Source organism: Pinus tabuliformis, chromosome Q (genome assembly GCF_031772625.1).
Source record: "Pinus tabuliformis cultivar Carrire ecotype Pingquan chromosome Q, CPIR1, whole genome shotgun sequence".
In the NCBI taxonomy this organism is placed as follows: domain Eukaryota; kingdom Viridiplantae; phylum Streptophyta; class Pinopsida; order Pinales; family Pinaceae; genus Pinus; species Pinus tabuliformis.
In genome coordinates this window covers 991147867-991170955 of record NC_142296.1, presented here as the reverse complement: position 1 = coordinate 991170955, position 23089 = coordinate 991147867, and the positions used below count along the sequence as shown (strand labels likewise).

At 37.1% G+C, this 23089-nt stretch overlaps 1 protein-coding gene across 1 annotated transcript in view; it reads left to right on the top strand.

Moving 5' to 3' along the window:
- The first annotated feature begins 11938 nt into the window (after positions 1–11938).
- LOC149222802 (uncharacterized) overlaps positions 11939–23089 on the top strand; it is a 103147-nt gene continuing 91996 nt past the window's right edge. The window contains exon 1 of the mRNA XM_089387681.1: positions 11939–12135. Within this exon, the coding sequence (XP_089243807.1) occupies positions 12084–12135 (52 nt within the window). The 5' untranslated portion in view covers positions 11939–12083. The remainder of the gene's footprint in view (positions 12136–23089) is intronic.

Below are 23089 nucleotides of genomic sequence, written 5' to 3'. Positions count from 1 at the left end.
TGACCTGTAGATGTGTTGAATGGAGCATCCTTGTACCTTACCCCACAAATACATAATTCTGTCCATCCAGCCCGCTAGGTGAGGGCAACTGATACAACATTTTCCCATAACATGATCAACCATAATTTTAGAATCTCCATAGATTGGCACAAGTGAATATCAAAAAAGATGCAAAAAGAAAGAAGACCCGCCAAAGCCATCGCCTCAGCCATACAGTTTGAGCCCTTTCCTCCATTCCATGAGATAAGATAATAAAAGTCCTCGTTCATGATAATGAACCCCACACCCACAGGAATCGTGCGGAGCAGCGCCGTCGAAGAAAGCCCTTGGGGTCCCAGAGATAACATCTCCTTCCCTGTTCCCATTGATAGTTTTTCTTTTTTGATTCTTAGCCGGAAGCGATTCATAAAAGGAAACAACATTTTGTAAAATAGCCATGAAGGGCTCTTTCCTGGCTCTAAAGATAATATTGTTCCTCCACTTCCAGGCAAACCACAGGACTATGATGATAATTGGTCTCCAAGATTCACGCTGCCCACTCCACCAGATGAAAGCTTCCTGTATAGAAGCATGAGACACAACAGGGAATCCAAGTATGACAGCCAATTCATACCACAGTAATCGCGATTTCTGGCACTGGAAGAACATATGGAAGTTGCTTTCCTCTGCTGCTTCACACATTAAACAAAAACCCGGCCCATGCCAATTTCTTTTTTTCAGATTATCCCAAGACAAATTTTTATTGTGGAACACCAACCATGCAAAGAAAATTAATTTGAGAGGACATCCGGCTTTCCAAAAAATGGAAAGAAAAAAAGGGCCGGCCTGTACTATTTTTAGACGTTTTGATTTTGTTTGTGGAACGGGCAAAAGTTGGCCCTCGTTGGCTTTGGGGCAGTGTACCAAGAGCAATTGTGTCGCTTCCTTTTAGGGCGAGTGGAATTTCGTGTAGGGCAAGTGGAGTTTTAGAAAGAGGAAGCATAAGCTTTCTGGTGAAGTTTAATTGTTTTAATTTTTTTTTTTGGGGTGGAATTTGTGGTTTATATATAGCTCGCAGTTTAATTGTTTTAAAGCCCTTTTTTTTATTAGAAGTTGTGGACACAATTTTAATTTATTATTTTTAAATTATTTTTTTATTATTTAAAATGTAGAAATAGATTTAAAGTCTTTAAAAAATTCGAAAATATTTTATGTAAGTCCGTTGCAATAGCATTTAGGGTTGTTATTATTTTTAAATTTGAATTACACACTTGGACATAGTCATAGTTTTTTTTATACATGTTGAAGTCTAATTGTTTTATGGATGGTGAAGTTTAATTGTTTGAGGGTTGTTATTATTTTTAAATTTGAATTACACACTTCGACATAGTCATAGTTTTTTTTATACATGTTGAAGTCTAGTTGTTTTACGGATGGTGAAGTTTAATTGTTTTAAGTTTTTTTGGTTGGAATTTGCCATTTATGTATAGTCAGACATTTAATTGTTTTAAAATTATTATTTTTATTAGAATTTGTGAAAATATTTTTTTGGTCAATTGATTATTTTTTTATTATGTAAAATATAGAAATAGATTTAAAATCTTCAATTTTTTAAGAATATTTTATCTATCTAAATTTAATATTTAGAATTTATCTTATTTGACTTTATTTTTAAGGTTTCTAGTTTATATAAATTTAACAAGTCAAATTTACTATTCTAATAATTTTTAACCAAGGACAAATTTGAAACAAAATTTATTGGAAAATGTATTAGAAAAGACAAAAATCTAGAACATTTGAACTAAGATAAATTTGTGATGAAAACCAGAAAACAACTAAAAATAAGAGATAAATTATATATTAAAAAATTGTTATAAAAATTTTAGATTAACTACTTATATAATTCCCATTGAAATAAACGGGCATAGTCTAACATATAGATAAAATGACCATTTTCCATGACTTTTTTTTAATTAATTTTAACCAAAATCTAGAGTTTTTTAAAACTTGAGTTTAAGTTGTTTAATCTATAGATTTCAAGTTCCTCGAGGTTTTTGAGCATGCTTTGAATCTGCTTATACATTCAAAAATGTATTTTAAACAACAAAAAATCACAAATTTGATGAAAAAGGTTATTTCCTCTATAAGTGAAACTTCACCAAATAAACATGTAATGAGCAATGCTAATAACCACATGTAGTGAGCAATGTTTTAAAAATTTATGGGTTAGTGGGTTATGTATGAGTGGGTTGGTAGCATTAAAATTATAAATAACTATATTGGATTATAATCTACCATGATTAACTATAATCAACCATAGTAAATTATAATAAGTGGGTAGTTAAGGGGTGATTGAGTTGGTTGATCCATGATTAGAGGAATTGTTGGTTAGTGGATCAATGGTTTTAATCAACCATATTCAATTATAATAAGTGGGTAGTTAAGAGGTGATTGAGTTGGTTGATTGATGTTTAGAGGAATTGTTGGTTAATAGATCAATGGTTAGAGAGTGTGTTGGTTGGTGGGTCAATGGTGAAGGGGTTTAGTAGATTAGTGATTGGAGTTATGTTGGGTTATTAATTTAATAGGTAATGGGTTAGATATTAAGGGGTTCATAATAATGGATTGGTCTTAATAGGTGGTGCATCATGTATTGTATTAGAGACTAGGGATTTAATGGTTTCATGATTAAATAGGATGAATTGATTTTTTTTTAATCTGATCCAAAGTTTCGATCCTCTATAGTATTTCTTGCATATCACATTGGGTTTTGATTTCTGAAGATATCCCACAATGTATTACATGTACAAATCAACAATTATGAGAAAGAATTGGAGGAAATGAAACACACGAAAAGCTTTTTGCATTTATTTATATGCCCTTGCCTGGTCAAATACATAGCCAAGTCTCGCATAATATCATGTTGAATAAAGGAAAGCTCATGGTTGCTACCATAAGATTTCACCATGGTTCCTCTGAATAGTGAATTAAAGTTGTTATGTCAGCTAAAAGAATTATTTAATCAATGCTCAACAAAATATCCACTTCTCTCTTATCAAACAATGTAAGTTTTTATGTTAGTGACTAGATTTATTTATATATATGTTTCATACCTATGCTTTAAACTAGTTCATCCAATGGTAAATTTTGAATTTGTTATTTTGGAAAAAATATTTGAATATAAACCTCATGTGTCACAAACCAGTCCAAATGCCCAAAAGAAGTTAAGCAAGGACAAGAAAAGACTAATCCAATCACCTTAAGAGCAAGTGGTAAAATACTATAAGCTTTTGATCACGTGACACAATTCAATATTGAAAAAGAGCATATTTTTGATCAAATATTTGCTATTGGAACTTGAAAGATAATCTTTAAAGATTGAGAGGCAATCTATGTTGGAAAGGTTATACAATCTATACATTTCTCATAATGTAAGTGATTTCACTTTATCTTCTAACTTTGAATGAAATTTTGTTTACTAATTTTTATATTTAGTGATCTTTTATATATCACGATTCTTCTCAAATTTATGCCTTACGACGTTTCCTTTGCAACATCTGGAGCAATTGCTAGTTATTGAACTTTGAAAGGTATGAACCAACTCCCACATTTGAACAAGGACCACAAATGTTATAGATGATATATATGGTGGATTTATTTTGTAGAATATATATTTGTCTAATTTAACTAATAAATGAAATGGTCATTTTATGGCATCTTCTCCTATATATTATGTCAAAAGTATTAAAGAAAAAATTAGCATTAGAAGTTTAAGATATTTAATATGCAAGATAAAAAATTTAAGCCAACCATTTTGTTTATATGATTACTGTAATAACTTAGGGCTTCCAAAACTTTAATTTAATTATAAATAATTATTAGGTAGATAATATTTTAGAATGTTCATAGTGGTGGATGGCAAATGAAAGAGTGAAATTTATTTTAAAAGTAGTTAAGTCTTTTCTTCATTTTTAATTAAATTGGTTAATTAAAAAAACATATCTCATATGAACACAAGTTATGTCCAATTTCTCACCCAAGACTTCGGGTTCAGTGATACTTCATTTCCACGACCATTGCCAATTGAGCTACCCCAAACACACCTGTTACATGTATTTTAAAATGTACATATATATTCAATTAATTATTTTTAGAATCAATAATAATAATACTAATAATAGAGAAGTTATAATTTAGTTAAGTTTTCTTATTTTTATTTAAATTCGGTAATGTTAGATATATCATAAGATGATAAGTATTTTGATGTTATGTATTTGTGAGCCATTTAATTTATATAATTACTCTAATTTTAATAATAATCAAAGATAAAAGGTTAAGGTTTATGTCAAAACTAGTTATACATTTTTAATTAAGATTTTTTAATTTTCAATTTAATAAAAAATAATATCATATTTACCTGTGTAAATTATATTTCTATTAATTTTGATTTATAATATTAAATTATTACTTAATAATAATAATAATAATAATAATTTTAATTTGTTATCTATTATTTTAAATAGATATAATTAGTTCTTGTGGTTTTGTTTTTTGTTTTTATAATTATATATATTTGAAAATATTTCTTTAAACATTTACCACTTATTTAATTTTTATAATTAACTAATGTATAAACTACTTTGATGAATTATGCTCATATTATTTAAATTAAATTAATATTAATAATTTTTTTAATTGGTTATTTTACTATTTTGATGAATTATGATCATGTTATTTAAATTAAATTAATATTAATAAAATGTTTTTTTTTTTTAATTGATTATTTTTCAAAATGGAGACAATCACTAATGTGATATTTGTTTTGCTCTATATATATGTTTTGTATAAGGTCAAACATTTAATATATTAACTTAAACCTATAGTTTTAAATTAAATTAATTAAATTAATTAATATATTAAATATTAACAATTAAATCAAATACAGATATAAATACAAATGGTATCCATATAAATGGATTGATTTAAATTAATGTAAATATATATTTGTAAATAAGAACTTAATTGAGGTATTAAATTATTTTAACCAAAAATGATTTAATATCTAACACTGATATGTTTTTTTCTAAGAGTCATATGTAATTTTAATGATGGTTAATGGATAAATTATGAACTGCTCTTGCCTTGGCATTATACTTTTCGCTTCTCCATGACCAAGACCATAGTTTTGTTTGTAGCTAATAATTATATCCCTTTTTATTGACTATAGTTTTGTTTATAACTAATATTTATACTTATTTTTAACTATTTTTCTTTCAATAATTGACTTCAAAAAATTCAACGAAGATGACGCTCTCAACAAAGATGAAGAGCATGCGTAATATAAACTGATTTTCACTAGCATTCCCTGCCTCTTAGCTTAAGTAAAATATTTTGATGTCATTATGTGTTGTAAGAAGTACTCTCAACAATGAGAAAAGTATAAAATGAATTGAAATTAAATAATAACTTAATATTATAACCAATATATATTAAGTTGCTTAGCTTAAGTAAAATATTTTGATATCATGATGTGTGGCAAGAAGTACTCTCAACAATGAGAATTTTGTAAAATGAATTGAAATTAAATAATAACTGGATATTATAACCAATATATTTTGAGTCAATGGTATATATTAACATCAATTAATGTATATTATATATATATATATATATATATATATATAGCATACACATTTTATTATAATTAGCATAAACGCTCCCCGCAAGCTCCATACACAGAGGCTAACAGTTCAAAGCCTTTGTGACCGTTTGAAAGGGAGTTCTAGCATTTTCTTCACTTTGCTTCACTCCTTTTTTTTATGGCATTTTCTTGGAATGGTAAGTTCAAATTCTCTTATGTTTATTCAATTTATTTTCATGTTCCGCACACACATTTTTGAATCATTTTATGTTTTGTTTATGCTCGCACAAGATTTAAAGTCCTAGCTTCAAAACAATGTACATTGAAGTTAAATTTCAGTATCAGTGCCCCTTATTCCGGCAAACCTTCACTTAAATTTTCATTCCAAAATGGAAAACAATGGCAACAATGAAAACAATGGCAAGGAAATCTCAGATTCTGTGGAAACAAATCACTTAGGCCAAGTCAAAATTGCTTCAACAAACAAAACAGGGAAGTGGATTTGGGTAAATGCAAAACAATATCGGGGCATTTTAAAGCGCATACTTGCTTGCTTTAAATGGGAACAAAGAAGAAGAAAACAAACCCATAAAAAGAAAACAAATAAGAGCAACAAAAATAAAGAAGAGTCAACCATTTACAGTCCCACATCTACACCGCTTACTTGGTCCAGGAACTAATGAAGGCCAGGGCAAGGCTGGAAATTTTGGAAGCCAAAGAAAAGGAAAGGGACCACAAAATTTCAGAGATTGCACTTGCAAATCGATCTTTAATTGAAGGTAATAGGGTTCTAAAAGAACAAGTAACAATGCTACAAGAGGCATTAGAGACAGGAAGACAAGAATGAGAAAAAATGAAGACAACATGGAAAACCATGAAAGAATCAATGGCAACAAACAAGGAAGTGATAATCTCTAAAGCAACTCAGATGGATACACAAATATCTTAGTAGGTAGTCATTTCCATAAAAAAGGCAAAAGAGATCCAGAGGGCAAACATTCCAAAAGAAATCAAAACCAAAAAAGGTAGGGAAACCAATTTTATTATAAGGGGAATAAGAGACTATGGAAAGAAGGAAAACACTCTCACTTTGACAACAGATTTTTTGAAAGAGAAATTACATTGGAGAGGGAAAATTTGTTAAGCAAGAAGGGTGGGGAAAATATGTGAAGAGATGCCTCGACCCATAAAAGTCATCATAGCAAGTGTGCAAGACAAACACTATCTCTTAAGAAACTCTTGAAAGACTCACACTTCTTCTTAGATGAAGATCTAACTAGCAAACAACAAGAGGAGAGAAAAGAAAAAGTGGAGAAAATTAGAGCAACAAGAAACGAAGGGAAAAGAGCACGATTGTACAATGGTAAAGAAGTTATTGCAAGGTTGGGCCTCATGACAAAGCAGGGCAACAATTTGGCAGTAAAGAAAAAACGGTTAATTCTAGAATAGGGAGGAAAACAACAAGATCAACATGGATGAGAAGGGGTGAAAACTCAAAGTCGAGTCTTGTGCGCCACGCCGCGTAGCAATCAAATCCTACCTAGGTCTACCTAGGTCTACCTAAGTCTAGTTTGTTAGAACTGTAAAGGTTACCCTTGGAGGAGGGGACCTGGGATAGGGCCTATTACAGAAGGTAGAGACATAATTTGTCTCACAAAAACTCATGAACATGATGGTTGTAAAAATCCTATGTTGATGGTTATTTGAAATTAGCAATTTGGAATGAGGCAGCAGGAAATGGCAAAGGGTATGGAGGAATACTGGTTTTAGTGAAATAAAAGGAAAGTCGTCACATAGAGTTTCTGAAAGAAAATTCAAATAAATAATATTTATGGTTCAAAATAACAGAGAATGAGAACCACATAAGAATTGCAGCATGCTATTTTGCACCTCAAGTCTCAAAAACTTACAAAAATAAGGGGCTAGATAGCAAAGACCCATATGCAGCTTTAAAGCAGGATATTGTTGTATATTCTCAACAGGGAGAAGTTCTTTTAGTGGGAGATTTCAATGCTAGAACAACAAATCAACAAGCGAGTATGTTTTGTTGCAAAGAGGATCACAATCCTATCTGGCTCATTGAAGAGGAGAATCCCCAATGGTTGAGATGTTCAGAAGATGACAAAGTTAGCAATCATTTTGGAGAGGAGTTTCTCACGATGTGTGATGCTTTCAACTTAATTATCTGCAATGGTCTAGATAAATGGAAAAGGTCTAGGAAGTTCACTTGCAACACATACATTGGGGCAAGTGTTGTTGACTACATTATTTGTTCACAAAGTTTGATAGAAAGGAGAGATGAAGTTAAGGTTGGAGAGCATATGTGGCACTTAAAATCAGACCATACTCCAATTTATATAAAGCTATCTTCGTTAGAAGGAAAAACAACATAGAAGGAAAACGCAATGTTCTCGACAATCGATATCAAGGGGAAAATTCTTCTAACACAAGAAAATTGCACTATCTTCGAAACAATGTTGGAGAGATCAATTCAGAAGGGGAAGAGGGGTTCCTAAAGTTTCAATAGTCATGAGTTAACAAATATATTTCAGAGTGCACTTGAGAAGTGCTTATCAATACCACATGCCCAACAACAATAACTTATTTCAAAATAAAAATATTTTACAAATATTTTATTTTAATTTAAGTTTATAACATTTTTTAATTAAATCTAAGAGCAAAAAGGTTATAATTACTTTAGGCATATCTAAACCCTCCATCCCCACAACTACTAACAATATTTTCATAGATATTAAATGGAGGTTTTAATAAATTAAAATATGAGAATATTTTTATATATACACATGTACAATTTATATAATATAAATAATATTATAAAGAACTAGGATAGATGCATCTTAACCAAGGATCCAAGCGAAGTGATAAAGAAAAGTGATTAACAATGATAGAGGAAAGATAGTGGGTGATTCTTTTAATCTTTTTATTATTGTATTTTCTTTAACGTGATTGATCCAAAATATAGGTTTAATATTTTACAACCAATTATGTTTTTTTATTAATTTAGATACTTTCTTAAATACAATACAATGGGATCATATTTAAGAAAGAGAGTGAGATGGAAGGGGGAATAGAGTGTGGGAGAGAGACATAGAGGTGAGAGACACAGTGAGAGAGAAAGGAAGAGAGAGAGGAGGGGGAGAGAGGGAAGGAGAGATATGGATTTGGAGGGGGAAAGAGAGGGAGTGACAAGGGAGAGATGAAGATGGAATGAGGGAGAGAGGAGACGAGGGAAGAGAGAGAAAAGGAGAGGATAAAGATAGGGAAAGAAGGGGAAGAGAGAGACAGGGAGACATATATATGGAGGGGGGAGAGAGAGAAAGAGAGAGGGAGGGAGATAGTGACAGAGTTGGAGGGTGGAGAGAGAGTGTGTGTATGATGGGGGCAGAGACAGAGGGAGGTGGGAGAGAAGGGGAGAGAGAGGAAGGAAAAAGAGAGAGGACTCGAGAGAGAGGAGAGAGAGGGGGAGAGAGAGATGGAGTTGGAAGGGGAAGAAAGACAGAGAGAGAGAAAGGTGGAGAGGGAGTGGCGGGAGAGAGGGAGGGAGAGAGAGAGAGAGAGAGAGAGAAGGGAAATAGATAGAGAGGGAAAGGAAGAGGGAGAGATATAGGTATATAGACAGATATGGGGAGAGAGAGAGAGCGTGGCATATGTTTAGGGGGTTGAGATAGAAAGACAAATAAGGAGAGATGGATGGAGGTATAAATATAGATGGCAGGGGGAGAGAGGAAAAAATAGAAAGATAGGAAAAGTCAGGGAGAGGCAGATAGAGTGAGACGGGGAGAGAGGGAGGGGAAGAGAGAGAAGGAGAGGAGGAGGGAGATAGACACAGAATGGAAGGTGGAGAGAGAGGGAAGAAGAAAGAGTCTCACATAGACAAATATAAACATAGAAGTTAGACCTAGAAAGTCATGAATATTTTAGATTTTCACTAAAATAGATGTATTCATTTCAATGTAGTTGTTGATTTCTAATCCTATTTGATCACATGCACTGTATGCATTGATTTCAATGTAGATGTCGATTTATAATTCTATTTAATACCTTACACTAGATGCATTGATTTCAGTGTCGATGTTGATTTATATTCCTATTTGATTGCTTGCACAGGATGCACTGGTTTAAGTGTAGATGTCAATTTCTAATCATATTTAATACATTACACTAGATTTCCTTGATTTCAACGTAGATGTTGATTTCTACTCATATTTGATTACTTGCATTAGATGCATTGGTTTTAGTGTAGACATTGATTTATAATCCTATTTGATTGCTTGCACTAGATGCATTGATTTCAGTTTAGATGTCAATTTCTAATCATATTTAATACCTTACACTAGATGCATTGATTTTAGTGTAGATGTTGATTTCTGATTTGATGCAACAAGATGTATGATGTACATTAATTTCAAAGTAATTAGATTAATAATGTGCATTGACTTTAGTGTAAGCACATCTCTACCTCCTCCATTTATATCTCTATCTCCCATTGTTTCTCCTTCTCTATCTCAGCCCATAAACATACACTTTCCCCTGCCTCCCTCTCTCTCTCTCTTCCCCTTCTCTCTCTCTCTAACATTTCTCTCTCCATATCTATATCTCTTCCTCTCTCCTTGTATTTGCCTCTCTCTTCTTACCTCTCCCCCACATCTATATCTCTATCTCCCCTTGTCTCTCCTTCTCACCCCCAAAACATACACACTCTCTCTCAGTGTAAGCACATAAAAATTATTCAACCATAAATACAATACTTGGATTTTCATCGTAAAAAAATGTTTGCTTACTTTAATTTATAATTAGGTACATTCTTATTATTCCCATTTTCCATCATTCAACATTGTTAATTACTTTGCATTCAAACGTGGTAATAGAAAATAACTACCGTTGAAAATTATTTGGGGTTTAACACTCCATAAGTCACAATGATTGACTTTGGAGAAAACTACTATTAATATTAGAGAGCAACAGAGACAAGGTATGTTGTTTACTACAGTAGCTCGAGTTAAATATTTGAATGGTCTATGATTCCAACTACTCTTTTCATATGATCGATATGAGAAAATGGGAAAAAATATTTTCATATTGATTGCAATGAAGATTGTTTGTAATTGACTATATTCTTAGTATTCACATTTTCTATCTATCAAAATTGTTACATTGACACTTTGCACTCAAAATTTGTATTTCATCATTCAAGTTACTAACAGTCTCTCTCATCTCAACAAACTGAGGTAACTAAGAAAATTTTAAATTAAATTGACCAAATTAACCTTAGACATATTTAGCATATTTAAAATTATCAAAATAATTAGATGTTCAACAAATTTTGTATAACCGCACACGACTGAAACCATCCTAGATCCATCTTAACACTAGATCTATCAAGCGCTGAGAGGGATCAAATCTCTCGAGGTGCAAACCTTTCCTCAAGTTTTGCACTCAAAAAATAGGTTTGCACCTCGAGAGATTTGATCCCTATCGGCGCTTGATAGATCCGGTGTTAAGATGGATCTAGACTGGTTATTGTACATTGTATAATAATAAAACTGTCATATGATTACTTTTAATTATCCAATTGTGGATCTAAATAAAAAATTATTATTATACATTGAAATATAACAATAAAATTGTTATGTAATTACTTTTAATTATCGTATAAATATGCTTTGCAGAACATATGCAAATGTATAAAATACAAAAACCATTTAAATAATGGTAAAGACCATTCTTACGTAAGTCATTGAGTAATCCTACAAACCATGCTGACCAGACTCATCCCAAGATACTCTTGGTTGAGGTTATTTGAACAACTTTCTACATTTGTAAGAGTGATACGTCTCATCATATTTATGTTGCCACATGCTGTACTTGTGACAAGATTACCCCACACAATCCTACGGCACAAATAATGATGGCCCAATAAAACTCTAATTCTATGCATCAATCAAAATTTGAAAAAATAAAAAATAAAAATATTATTATTATTTTTTTCAATATACATTTTATTCAAAATTTGGATATATATATATATATATATATTTTTTTTTACTAAAGTACGTTTCATATCATTTTGGTTTAAATATTTTTTTTTATGCATAAGCAATAAATTTTGGTTAATTTTTTTTGTCTGGCAAAGATAATTGATAAGTCAACGCATTTTCCAATGCGTTAGACGCTGCGGCCGCAGGGATAATAATTGAATTATACAAGTTGTTATATGGAGCCAAATCTCGCACGACAAATCAGGCCGCAGGGATAGTAATCGATGACACCGGAGGCAGTTTATTCGTTGACCATGTTACGACATGAACGTTATATATATAAAATGTGATTCTCCAAAATCGAAACCTAAAAACCCACATATATCGATGGACTGTTAGTCTGCAGAGGCGCTGAACTAACCTGCTTTTACTTATCGCTTCATTTGAAGTTTTAATCGTTTGACATGGAGCTCAAGGGCAAGGTTGCATTAGTCACTGGAGGAGGAGCTGGAATTGGTCAGTGCATATCGTTTTTTAAAATTTGTTTATTGTCTTTAGGAATCACATAAATATAGATAGATGAAAGCTTGCAGTCTGAGAATTGAATTCTAAGCAAATTAGTTCAGGACAGAAATATACATTCGATTATGGATTGGATCAAGGTGTTTCTGTCATGGATATCACCATCTCTTTGCATTAACGTTATGATTGATCTTTCTTATCCATCTCTTTGCATTAGCGTTATGATCGATCGTTCTTTCCTTTCTTATGTCATGCACGCTTCAAAAGTCCGCCCCCTAAATAATATATAGTCTTTTTTGGACTGGGCTTTAGCTGAAAATTCATTGTAGATTGGTTGGCATGTCGAGCTGTGGTCCAGTGTAGCCCGTGGGAGTCTACCACAAATAGACCAGCTTCGAATTTCAGCACATTTCCGAATGGGATCTACCCGTAGTCCTCGAAGCGTCATGTCCCAGGAGTTTCAATCTTGCCTTGCCTTGCCCAAAAAATTGGTGGTTTCTCCTTGAGAAAAGAAGGTTGCGATCCCACCTTGCCACAAAATTGGGTGGTTTCTGTTAAATTTTTTTTTACATTAGATTGGTGTATTGGCACATTTAGAAAGATGACAACCTCCGCATGTTAACTTTTTAGCTCAAATTTAATACTGTATGTGACATATTGGTACAGGTGGCATATTTAGATGATTACTTATGGAACTAGTCACAGCTTTTTAATGGCAGCTGGTGTTGTATTGGTCATGGGTGAAATCTAAATGTTCCACAATTTAGATTTTTTCCGGAGATTATTGTTAGCGTCGGGTAATAAAAGAATTGTTACAATTGTAATTTTTCGTTGCTGAATTTGCATTTTTGATTGCCAAAATGCATTCAGCACCTTCAAAAATCTCTGTTGCACCCAGATTGTGCAATCTCAACCATTGATATTCATGACTACAACGATTCTTCCACATTGTTAGCCAGATTCTAGGAAAAGGTCCAAATCAAAGCATGTTTAAATAGAATTTTAGCACATTTTGTGTCATGTCCCACAAGTTTCAATCCTGCCTTGCCCCAAAATTGGGTGATTTCTCTTTTTTAATTTCAATCTCGGCTTGCCCCAAAATTGGGTTGTTTCTGTTTTTTAATTTCAATCTCTCTTTTCTAATTTCAATATTGCCTTGCCTCCACCTTGCTACAAAATTGGGTGATCACCCTGGCCAATAATTGGGTTGTTTATGTTAAAATTGTAGTTACTTTAGATTGGTGTATTGGCACATCTAGAAAAATGACAGCAGCCACCTTTTAACTGTGTACGTCAAAGTTAATACTATATGTGACATATTGGTACATTTGACATATTTATATGATCACGAAAGGAACTAGCCACCGCATTTTAATGGCAACTGGCATCGTTTTGGTCATGGGAGCAGTCTTAACGTTCCACAATTTGGACTTTTTCCCAATCATCACCGGAATCTGGCTATAGACGAATTGCTGGAAATGTAATTTTTTGTTGCTGAATTTGCATTTTTGATTGCAAAAATGGATTTTACACCTTCAAAAACCCCTCATGCGTCCGGATTGTGCAATAAGCAATTGATATTTGCGACTCCAGCAATTCTTCTAATATTTTTCCCAGATTTTAAGCAAAAATGTTCAAAAAAGATGACCGGAAAAGGTCCAAATCGTAGCATGTTTAAACTACCCGGTAACCATGGTTGGGGGAAAAGAGAGTGAAGAACAAAAGAACAGAAAGTTCTTAAAAAAAATGTAGGTCAAAATATATTTGTTTTTTCAAGAATTTCAGAGAATAAGAATCAGGGTATTGTTAAATAAAGTTCTGCAGATGCCTCCAATATTTTGATCCTTAATGAATTACACACAACCTAGGAAGATGATTTGAACAAATAGGCATTACTATATTTCGGAACAAATATAGATAATGCAATACCCTGGTTTTGATCCCCGGATTAATAATGTATACATGTATATGATGAAAGGATGGAAAACTTAGCAATGTAATAACTTTGAATATTAATAATAAAAATACAATCATTGGCCATAGATGGACAAGGATAGAGTTATAGTGTAATGTCTCCTATGGATAAACTGCCCAAGGACGGACGGATTAGCATATCCAACCCTATAAGCTATAGTCATTGATAAAGGGGGGAACCATCATCCAATGTTTGGGGCAACATTGAGTGAATTTTGGGTAGCTGAGGAAAAAAGTCCAAATTGGGGGTTGCACATGAACCTCTCACATTAGGTGAAGGAAGAAAGAGCCCCACGAAGAATCTATAAATAAGGGAGGGTTAGAATTATTTTGTCATCTTTGATTTGGATTGGAATATTTCTGATTTTGTTGAGCCCGAGCTCTGAGAGTTTTAAGACCTTCTTCTTGATTACTTTCGATGGAGGTGATCCCACCCTAGCTAATCCCATCTAGTTTTTGTGGAGCTGATCCCACCCTACCTAGACACATATTTTCTTTGTTCTGGCACAAGTTATTTTCTTGGAGTAAATCAAATCTCTTCTGGCCAGCTAGGAAGATACTCTCTGGATCAAGGAGTTTACCTTCTCATCCAAAATCTGAGGTTGTTCTAGAGATAGTGAGAGTACAACTTGTGCTAGACCAAGGATTCATGCACTGTTTCATTACCCATAATTAGGGCCATAAAACCATTGAGGAAGGAAACTGTTTGTTCCAGGCAACAAATTTCAAGGTCTGAAGTCACAATGAAGGTTTGAGGTACTGAGACATATCTAGGGTGTGATATTCCCACTTAGCATTTTGCTAAGTGAAATATCAATTTTGATCATTTTTGCTATAATGCACGGTTGCACTTAGGAAATGTGGGTTTAGAGGTCCCACACATGATTTTTGGCTTAGAGCACACCCAAACATTAGAGCTGGAGGAAATATTGCGGCCTTAGTGGAGCGTGGGGGCCACCTCATGGGAATTACGACCCACATGAGGAATATGCTCTCATTGGAGCGGATTTGGTGTGGGGAATTCGAGTTGGGCCCACATGGGCATTTTGGAGGCTCCTTGACAAAAAGAGGAAGAGACACTCAATTCCTCATTCATTCATCATTTGCAAAATTGTCTTTTGACAATAGCATGCTTGAGCTGAAGCCAAGTCTGCAAGTGTTGTTTAGCACACGAGTGTCTCCGAGCAGAGATCTCAACCCTTGCTTCGGTGGACTTCGAGTGCCAGCCCAAGGAGGGAGTTCTACCCTTATCAGTTTGTACCAGCAGCAGGGAGTCCGATTTCAGTGAGAGGTTCAACTACAACAATGCAGGGATTGCGCAGTTCATGGTGGAGGCACTCTAGGAGGTTGAGGAGTGAGGTGTGGTTGAGGCTGAAACTTGGGGAGAAGGCCAGGGAAGTATTTTGGTGAGGATTGCAGCTATTTTGGAGGCCATTTGCAGTAGGATTTACAGGTGGGTCGAATCACCCAATAGTTGAGCCATTGAGGGAAAATAGGGCCGAATTTCCGAGGTCAATCATTGGCCAAATCCTTCATGGGTTATTCTGGGTATTTGGTGGAGAGGTCAGGATTAATTTCCTAGAATTTTCTGAGCATCGGAGAGGGCCCTAGCTGCAGTTCTATTCAGCCAACAATGTATTTCTAGGCATCTTCAGCGCAGAGCTAGAGCAGCGCAACAACAGACTGGAGAAGGGTGACTTATCTATCATTTGAGGCCTTGCTAGTTTGCCTTGAGCAAGCCTAGGTGTATTCCTTCTAGCACCATATTGTGCACCCTTTATTTATCAATAAAATGGCTCAGCAACGTAGTTTTTGGTGCAGTTTCTTGGTCTGGTTGTGTGCTTACTGCTTTATGAATTTTTGTCTATGTTTGCTTTGCATATTTATTGTAAATTTTCGCTTGAGCTGAAGCCATGTCTGCAACTGCTATTTAGCACACGAATCTCTCTGAGCGGAGATCTCAACCCTTGCTTCGATGGACTTCGAGTGCTAGCCCAAGGAGGGAGTTCTACCCTTATCAGTTTATATCAGCAGCGGGGAGTCTGATTTTAGTGAGAGGTTCAACTACAACAACACAAGGATGCACAGTTCATGGTGGAGGGACTCCAGGAGGTTGAGGAGTGAGGTGTGGTTGAGGCTGAAACTTGGGGAGAAGGTCGGGGAAGTATTTTGGTGAGGATTGAAGCTATTTTGGAGGCCATTTGCAGCAGGATTTACAAGTGGGTCGAATCACCCAATAATTGAGCCATTGAGGGAAAATAGGGTTGAATTTCCGAGGTCAATCATTGGCCAAATCCTTTGTGGGTTATTCTAAGTATTTGGTGTTGAGGTCGGGATTAATCTCCCTGAATTTTCTGAGCACCAGAGAGGGGCCTAGCAGTAGTTCTATTCATCCAACATCGTATTTATGGGCATCTTTAACACAGAGCTAGAGTAGCGCAACAACATATTGGAGAAGGGTGACTTATCTATCATTTAGGGCTTTGCTAGCTTGCCTTGAGAAAGCCCAAGTGCATTCCTTCCAGCACCATATTGTACACCCTTTATTTATCAATAAAATGGCTCAACAATGCAGTTTTTGGTGCAGTTTCTTGGTTTGATTGTGTGCTTACTGTTTTATGGATTTTTGTCTATGTTTGCTTTGCATATCTACTGTAAATTTCCCCTAGGAATATTGCAGTGGTATCAGAACTCATAGACTTGGCGCAACCGCAACACAGTCTATGACACCGGAGGATAGGCAAAACGTGACATACCGAAGGCAAAGGTATAGGAGAAGAGAAAGGCAGTTGCAGATTACCCCTGATCCTATGACAACCGAACTAGAGGTTGTAGAAACAAACATGGGGGACAATGAGGGAGACAAAAGGAGTGAGGAAAAGGAGTTTTCTCATCTTTTGTTGAAGGTTGTGCAGGACTTGTCCAAGAACATTGAAGAAATGGGCCAAAGGAATAGCAACGACAACAAGGGTAAGGGAGTCCAAGGGGATTTCCAATTGGGGAAAGGATCTGGCACTTCGCAGCACCATGCATCCCTTAATCCCAACATGCCCCTTATTCCAAACACACCCCCTATGTCTACCATTCCCACGTTCCTAACATCTGGAGCTAGTGGGCAATTGGAGCAGGAGGATATGCCTTATGGGGACTATTTCTTGGAGTATTAGTCCTATGGACCTGATTTTTGGAAGGCCATCACTTTCAGGGATTTTTGCCAGTTGAAGGGCAATAATAGGCCCAAGGGACAGAGTGGAGGAGGCTACACACAGGGGACAGACTTGCGGCACACTATGGGGAGGTTGTTTCTCCCAACTTTCGACGACTCTTCCAAAAGCTTAGCCAAAGCGTGGGTTGAAAAGTTGGATGTCTATTTCCAACTGAATCAGATGACGGATGGAGAGGCAATCAAGATTTCCATATTGCATCTGGAAGGGGAAGATCATGACTGGTGGTTCCATGGGCTGACCACGTTGGGACATCCAGGAGTGACTGCTTATGATGATTTCACCAAGAGGGTGTTGGAGCGGTTTGAAAGGAAAGATCCTGAGGAGTACTTTGGGGAGCTGTCAAGGCTCAAGTAGATCGAGAGTGCTGAGGCATATATTTCAGAATTTATGAGGTTATGTATGATGGTGCTGCATTTGTCGGAGTCTAAGAGGATCTACATGTTTGTAGAGGGGCTAGCAGACCCATTACGAGGGTTAATGAGGTCTAATAAGCCCACTACATTATAGGACGCAGTAGGGAGATCCCGAGACCTACAGGATGCCCTACCTAGGGCTCGACCACCACTACCCCCCAAACAGGGTTTCCAGCAAAGGGGAAGAGACACTAGGGCTCCACTATCGAGGGCCAATCAAGGGCGCAAACAACTGGATGAGGAGGCTCGTGGAGACCTCCGGAGGAGGAAATTGTGTTTCACCTGTCAGGAGCTGTGGGCACTAGGCCACAGATGTGCAGTGGGCAAGGCCCATTATATCGAGGTCTTCTCTGACAACGATGCAAAGGATGAGACATATTTTGAGATGGGTGGAGATGATAGCGCAACACCTTAGGAGGGAGGACCACCACCACCACCACCAATGGAGGGGGAGTTTCCTTTGCACCTTCCGGAGGGGTCCTTGCATCACTACGTGGGGTACCCAAGTTTTTGACCCTGAGGATCAGAGGCACTGTTCAGGGGCAGCGTGTATCAGTTCTGGTGGACAGTGGGGCTACCCACAATTTCATTGATGCCCAGTTGGTTCAGAGGAGGGGCATCACAATTGAGGAGTTTGAGGGATTCTCAGTTCTTGTGCCTAGGGACAGGACCATGTAGTGCACACGCTACGTGCCAGCCTTGACAGTGACCATGGGGAACTACTCCATGACATATCACTTCTTTGTGGTGGATGTACCGAACACCAACGTGGTGTTGGGGGTCCAGTGGTTCTATACACTTGGCAGAGTCACAACCTATTAGAGGAAGTTGGAGATGGATTTTGTAGGGCTGGATGGCAAGCCCGTGTTGCTACGGGGAATGCACTCATACCCACCACATGTGAAAATTCCAAAATCCGGAATCCTACTGCAACAATTGATTAAGTTTTTTCTATTTGTTAAATGAACCGAACAAATTATTTACTGCATCCTACTGTAAATATCGAAACTAATACACTGCAACCTTTACAAATACAATACTGCAGAAGAAAAATAATGCGGGAATAATAGATACACACACAAATACACAATTATTTTTGGACCAATGTCCCCGGAAAAACCCAACTTGTGAAAATCAGTGCAACAACTGAGGGTTTTATCATTATGCAGTAGTAAATCTGAGTACAAAACTACGGATGCTCAAATCTAGCAATCCATGCAGAGAAATGACTAATAGAAAGTCTAGTGAGAAAAATCTCACTCCCACTGGCTATCCGACGTTGACCTTGGCTCAAGACGAGTTGCTCTCTGCTGCCTCTGTGCAGTCCATGTTAGGGTCCCACCCTAACCCCTTTTATTTATGTAATAGGATCGAGTCATAGTTATAGTTAAGTAAAGAGTCAATAAAGCCCATATTAATAATTGTAAGTGGTTAACCTGCATTTAATGAAGGGACCACAGTTAGTTGCAAATGGGCCATGGTATTAGATAGATGGTATTAATAAGAACCATGGTATTGCCCCATGGTATTGCATGTATGAATCCTATATAAAGTATAGAGACTCCCCTCGAGGAGCATCATGTCTTATTTTGTAATCGAGCTCTCCTCTATTGGAGGTTGCCCCCTCGAAGAGGCAAGTGAACATTGCTTTCTGAATAATAAAATACTTGCTGTTATTTCTTATTGTTCTATATTCTGGGTATATTTCTTTTGATATTTGGTATTCTAGTATCGTCTTGCAGGTTAAGAGCATAACAAGTGGTATCAGAGCACTTTCCAGGGCCTTTGGGATTTCCAATTTTTAGCATTTTTTTTTGGCTAGAGACGTGTTTCGGCGTCTTTAAAGCACGGGATCTGTCGTTGAGCGCATAAACCTGCGGATTTGGTGAGGCATGCACGCAGGAAATACAAGAGGTGGTCAAGCTTGTTGGACTCCCTTGTAACCCCTGTGGGTACCCCTTCGAGTAGTAGTGCATTAGATAGAACCGCGCACGGACTGTCTTCTAAGTACCCTCTGGGTATATCGGAAGCCCCCTAGCTCCCTTGAAACCTTGCCATAGATAAACCGTCGGCTGTCTTGCTGCTACAGTACACTGAGAACAGCACTCGGAGAGATTACTCGCGCGTACAATAGGGTAGTCGGGTTGTATGGCTAAGGGTACGGTTGATCCTCCTTGGTTAGTGCCCTGAAAAATTGGGCCAAGTACTGCTGTCAGACCCTTATGTATATTGCGATCTGTAGCACCTGACACTCCTGGAGACCATAGTTCCCTTCTCTATCTCTAGATCACGCATAATATTTGCCAGATCAGATCTCGCAAGTGGGGTTGTGTCGCAGTAGCAACACTCAGTTCTGCCATTCAGATCTATTAGAACAGCCATTCGGATCTATTAGATCCATCAGTTCCACAGCAGTAATCAGTTCCGCCGTTCAGATCTATTAGATCAGCGATTCAGATCTCTCAGAACCATCAGATCCGCCATCCAGATCTGAGTAGTTGTGTGGGTTCCTATACTTGGGCGTGATTTTCGTAGGACTTTTGGCAGCATTGGCATTTCTGGGATTCGGCTACTGCAGTATTCCTAAGCAAGGAGTAAAACTCCGTTCGGAGTAAAAAAAGTAGTTTGAGACCCCCCGGGGCATACCGATGCGCACGCAGGGAAGGAAAGAGGAGCGGGCGGCACACCAGAAGCAACCCGAACTACTGAATAAAAGAAATAGGTAGGGGGGGATCTCTTCTTCTGAGCGGTGGGTGGGATCCGCTTATTGGTGACTTAGCCCATCAGAATCAGGACGATGAGCTGAGCAAGGTGGTTCCATTCAATTGTTAGAGCCAAAAAATTCGGTTCTCAACCTAAGACTTTGAAGAGCCTGAGAGGATTTTTGGGTCTCACAGGCTACAACCGCAAATTTGTCCGCAATTATGGTCGCATTGCTAGGCCCCTCACTCAACTCCTCAAGAAAAATTCATTCCTCTGGAATGATGAAGCACAACAGGTCTTTACAGCTCTCAAACATGCCATGTGTTCCACTCCAGTCTTAGCACTACTCGACTTCACCAAATCTTTTGTGATAGAATGTGATGCTTCGGGTACGGATATTGGGGCGGTCTTAATGCAGGAAGGTCGACCCTTGGCCTTCATGAGCCAACAACTAAGTGGGAAGAATCTGGGACAATCTACCTATGAGAAGGATATGATGGCCATCTTACATGCAGTAGATACCTGACGACCATACTTATTGGGGCGCCTTTTCCAAATCCGCACAGACCATCAAAGCCTTAAATATTTTTTGGGCAACGCCTATCCTCACCACAACAAAATAAATGGCTCGCCAAAATGCTGGGATATGATTATGAGATAATTTACAAGAAAGGGCGCAAAAATATTGTAGCAGATGCATTATCCCGCTAATTTGAGGAGGAAAGTACCCTGCTCGCAATTTCCCTTCCCATTCCAGAATGGATTGAAGAGGCTCGCAAGGAATGGTTTTCACATCCCTGGCTCTCCCAACTCATTAATCAATTGCAGGCAGATCCAAATTCCACAGCAGGCTACTCGTGGCAGGATGAGATTCTTCGCTACAAGAACAAAGTCGTAATATCACCAACATCCACCCTCAAAAGCCACATTTTGGCGGAGTTGCACTCATCGCCCACTGCAGGATATTCAGGGTTTCAGAAGACGTATGCTCGCACTCGAAGATCTTTTTTTTGGACAGGTATGAAAAAGGACATTCTTACTTTGTGTAGCTGAATGTGACGTTTGTCAGCGCCACAAAGGAGAAACAGTCAAATCCCCAGGCACATTACAACCATTGCCCTTCTCGGCCTCAATCTGGTCGAAGGTTTCTATGGATTTCATTACGGGTCTTGCAAAGTCAGGAAACAAGTCAGTCATCCGTGGTTGTGGACAGACTTTCTAAGTATGCCCATTTTTGGCCCTACCCCACCCTTTTACACCGACTTTGGTTGCTCAATCTTTCATGGATTAGATCTTCAAATTGCATGGCATGCCCACTTCCATTGTGTTTGATCGTGACCCGGTCTTCACCAGTAACTTTTGGCAGGAACTCTTCAGGCTACAAGGTACCCAACTACAACTCAGTACTTCCTATCATCCACAAACTGATGGTCAAACTGAAGCAGTCAACAAATGTCTGGAAACCTACCTTAGGTGTTTCACTTCAGAAAAGCAACATCTCTGGGTACAGTGGTTACCTCTAGCTGAATGGTGGTATAACACCAACTATCATGCCACCACCAAAATGACTCCATATGAAGCAGTTTATGGTCAACTCCCTCCTTCCCCTACCTCTTATATTAAGGGATGCTCAAAGGTACAAGCAGTGGATCAACTCCTACAGAACCGCACAACCATGCTGGCCCACCTTAGAGAGAATCTTAATCAAGCTCAAAACCGCATGAAGCAACAGGTAGATCAACATCGCTCCGAACGCCAATTTCAAGAAGGGGATCAGGTATTTTTGAGGCTGCAACCATATAAGCAAACATGACTCAAAGACAAGGGTTGTCAGAAACTATCTCCAAAATTCTACGAACCGTATCAAGTACTTCAGCGCATTGGAGAAGTTGCCTACAAGCTCGCTTTGCCACCCACTGCAAAAATCCATCCTGTTTTCCATGTCTCATGCCTCAGGAAAGTGATTGGGAACAATTGCAGAATTCAAACCAGTCTACCTAAACTGGATGAAGAAGGGTCCATCTGGCTCTAACCTGAACAGGTTCTTGATACACGCGAAAGGCACATGCGTGGCCGCATGATCAAGGAATTCCTCGTCAAGTGGAAAGACACCTCTTCGGAAGATGCAACCTAGGAACCAGCCACTATTCTTCAATAGTTTCCGCAGCTTCAGCCTTGAGGACAAGGCTATTCTTATGGGGGAGGGCATGTTAGGGTCCCACCCTAACCCCCTTATTTATGTAATAGGATCGAGTCATAGTTATAGTTAAGTAAAGAGTCAATAAAGCCCATATTAATAATTGTAAGTGGTTAAACCTCATTTAATGAAGGGACCACAGTTAGTTGCAAATGGGCCATGGTATTAGATAGATAGTATTAATAAGAACCATGGTATTGCCCATGGTATTGCATGTATGAATCCTATATAAAGGATAGGGACTCCCCTCGAGGAGCATCGTGTCTTATTTTGTAATCGAGCTCTGCTCTATTGGAGGTTGCCCCCTCGAAGAGGCAAGTGAACATTGCTTTCTGAATAATAAAATACTTGCTGTTATTTCTCATTGCTCTATGTTTTGGGTATATTTCTTCGCATATTTGGTATTCTGGTATCGTCTTGCAGGTTAAGAGCAT